This window comes from Tupaia chinensis, unplaced genomic scaffold (genome assembly GCF_000334495.1).
Source record: "Tupaia chinensis unplaced genomic scaffold, TupChi_1.0 Scaffold148894_1, whole genome shotgun sequence".
Taxonomy (NCBI): Eukaryota; Metazoa; Chordata; class Mammalia; order Scandentia; family Tupaiidae; genus Tupaia; species Tupaia belangeri.
The window spans coordinates 124,041-126,581 of NW_006208742.1; the positions used below are offsets into that span (position 1 = coordinate 124,041).

The 2,541-nt window shown below is 38.1% G+C and overlaps 1 protein-coding gene across 1 annotated transcript in view; it reads right to left on the minus strand.

The window, feature by feature from the left end:
- LOC102480870 (vomeronasal type-2 receptor 26-like) overlaps positions 1-962 on the minus strand; it is a gene marked incomplete at its 3' end in the record, with an annotated part of 121,820 nt that extends 120,858 nt beyond the window's left edge. Inside the window, exon 1 of the mRNA XM_006170758.1 lies at positions 806-962. Coding sequence (XP_006170820.1) covers positions 806-962 — 157 coding nt within the window. The remainder of the gene's footprint in view (positions 1-805) is intronic.
- Positions 963-2,541: the final 1,579 nt, after the last annotated feature.

Here is a 2,541-nt window from a genome sequence, read left to right on the forward strand (position 1 = left end):
TTCTGTTCATGTCTCTCCTCCTGGAGTTTCTCTGTTGTTTACTCTCTCTTTTTTAAAAGAGTTTTTTGCTATAAGGTGCCTGCACTTGCCAGAAAGACAGAGAGACAGAAAGCAAGAAATCACCCCCCCCCCAGGGAATGGCCACACCGTAATCCCTTCTCCTCCATTCTCCTCTCAGAATCTTGGGTACACACACACGTACACACACCCAGCGTGAGTTTAAGCCACCAGGTCTGGGACTCGAATAACGACCAGCTACATGGGAGTCCAGTGACATAGCCATTATGCTAACTGCTGGTCCCGTGTTGTTTACTCTTTTCAACAAGCCTCCAGAGAGCATGTTCTCAACAGAGAAAAAATTGTAGAGGAAGAGAGAGGGGTAAAGCACTTTCAATGGGGTGTAGCCCTCCTGCCAAATTTTGCTGCAATCCCTTTTCCTCCATTCTCCTCTTGGGATCTTGGGGCACGCATGCACACACACCCGGCATGAGTTTTAAGCCACCAGGTCTGGGACTCAAACTGCAGTCGACTACATGGGAGTCCAGCAACACAGCCATTACTCTAACTGCTGGTCCAAGAGCTGCTAACTCTTAGATCAAGGAGAAGATGATCTAAATAATTATCTGTGGAATCTGACTAGAAACCATTCCCTTTTTCATTGATGTAAACTCGTACTCTGAACCCAGAACTCTCATCATTGTGTGCATCAAGGACTCAGTTCCTGCCTTCTACTATCTCCTGGGATACCTGGGCTCCTTGGCCCTAGGGAGTGCCCCTGTGCCTTTTATAAAATCCAGGAACCTACCTGATGCATTCAACAAGGAGAAGTTCCTGATGTCTAGCTGCTGGTGCTCTGTACTGTCTGGGTCATCTTTCTTCCTGTGAACCACAGCACCAAGGGGAGAGCCATCATGCCCGTGTAGGTCTTCATCATGGCCTTCAGTATGGCTCAGAGGCTGCATATTTGCCCCTAAGTGTGACCTGTGATAAGATCTGAGAGGAGCTCTGTGAATGGTTTATAGAATAGAAGAACTTTCAGGAGAATTGAGCATTACCAGGTTTTCATGTCATAAGTGTCTATCATATTTTTAGGGTCTTGAACAACAACAACGAAAAGCCAAATTTTGCATTCTAATATTATGAAGCAGCTGAAAAAGAACTATTGTTTTAGATATAACTCCTGCTTATAAAATAAAACTCTGCACAGACCAAATTCCAGCCAAAGGCTACAAACACTACCATTATTTCAGATTAATGACTCTCCTTGAAATTGTGTATAAGAAACTAATTTCTAAATGTCATTAATTATTCATATGTTCTCCTATAATCCTCTTATTTCTGTAACATCAATAATAATGTCTCCACTTTCATAAAAGTTTGTCAGTTGTTAATTTCTAATTTGTTTAGTTTTTGCTGTAGGGCATGTGTGTTTACTAGAGAGAAAGAGAGAGAGAAATAGAGAAGAGAGAATAAGAAATCACCCCCCCCTTCCCCGGGGAGATGGTCATGCTGCAATCCCTTCTTCTTCATTCTCCTTCCAGGATTTTGGGCATGCATGCACATGGGTCCAGTGTGATTGTGATTTTCAAGTCCCTGGTTCAGGACTTGAATCATGGAATCAGCTATGTGGGATACAGCTTTCTTAACCACACCACATGCAGGCCCAGTTGGCTGATTTTTAAATTTTTTGGAAACTGACTTTATTGTAATTTTAAATTTACATATACATGTACATCTTATGGTGTATGTGTGTGTGTTAAACATGTATACAACAGGTAATGATTAATTCAAGGCGGCAACAAATAGTAATGATTCATGCTGGAGAAGGTAGTTTTTTGACCTTTATAAAGCCAAAAAAAGAGAGGTAAGACATTTGTTGGACACAGAAATGGTTTATGATCTGTTGATGATAACATGTATAATATCCTCAACTGGACTGGTGTGAAGTGTCATTTATATTGGGTAGATTCAGTTTATAAGTTAAGTGATTTATAGTGATTGAATATATAAAATAAATTTAAAATATAAAGACAACTGGAGGTTACAATGATACTCTCTGTGGTTTCTAACTTGTCTAGTTTATTTTATTCATTCCAATTTTTATATATTTTCTTCTTCAAATCTTTGGCTTCTTTTGCTCTTTTTTTTGTAGTCCCTTATTGTATGAAATATTATTGACTTGATATCTTTCTCCTGTTTTTAAAGAAACCTGTTAAATTTTAGAGTTCTTTCTAAGCAATGTTTCCACAGAATCACAAAATGTTGGTAATTTTTTTTGTAACTTGATTTATTTAAGGCATTTCTTTAATTTAAAAATATTATTGCATTAAAATAGAAACGTGTTATGTATACAACTTCCTTGCTTAACAAATATAGTCACATAAACTACCACTCTTTAACATTTGCAATTATTTTGTTAAAAAGCGTTAGTATTTTAACAGCAAATAAGAAAAGTGAGACTCATACACTTTAAAAAAATTATCAATCAGCACCCAATCATTTCCAGAGTTGGAATCTGTTTTGAAACAATTGTAGTTGCCA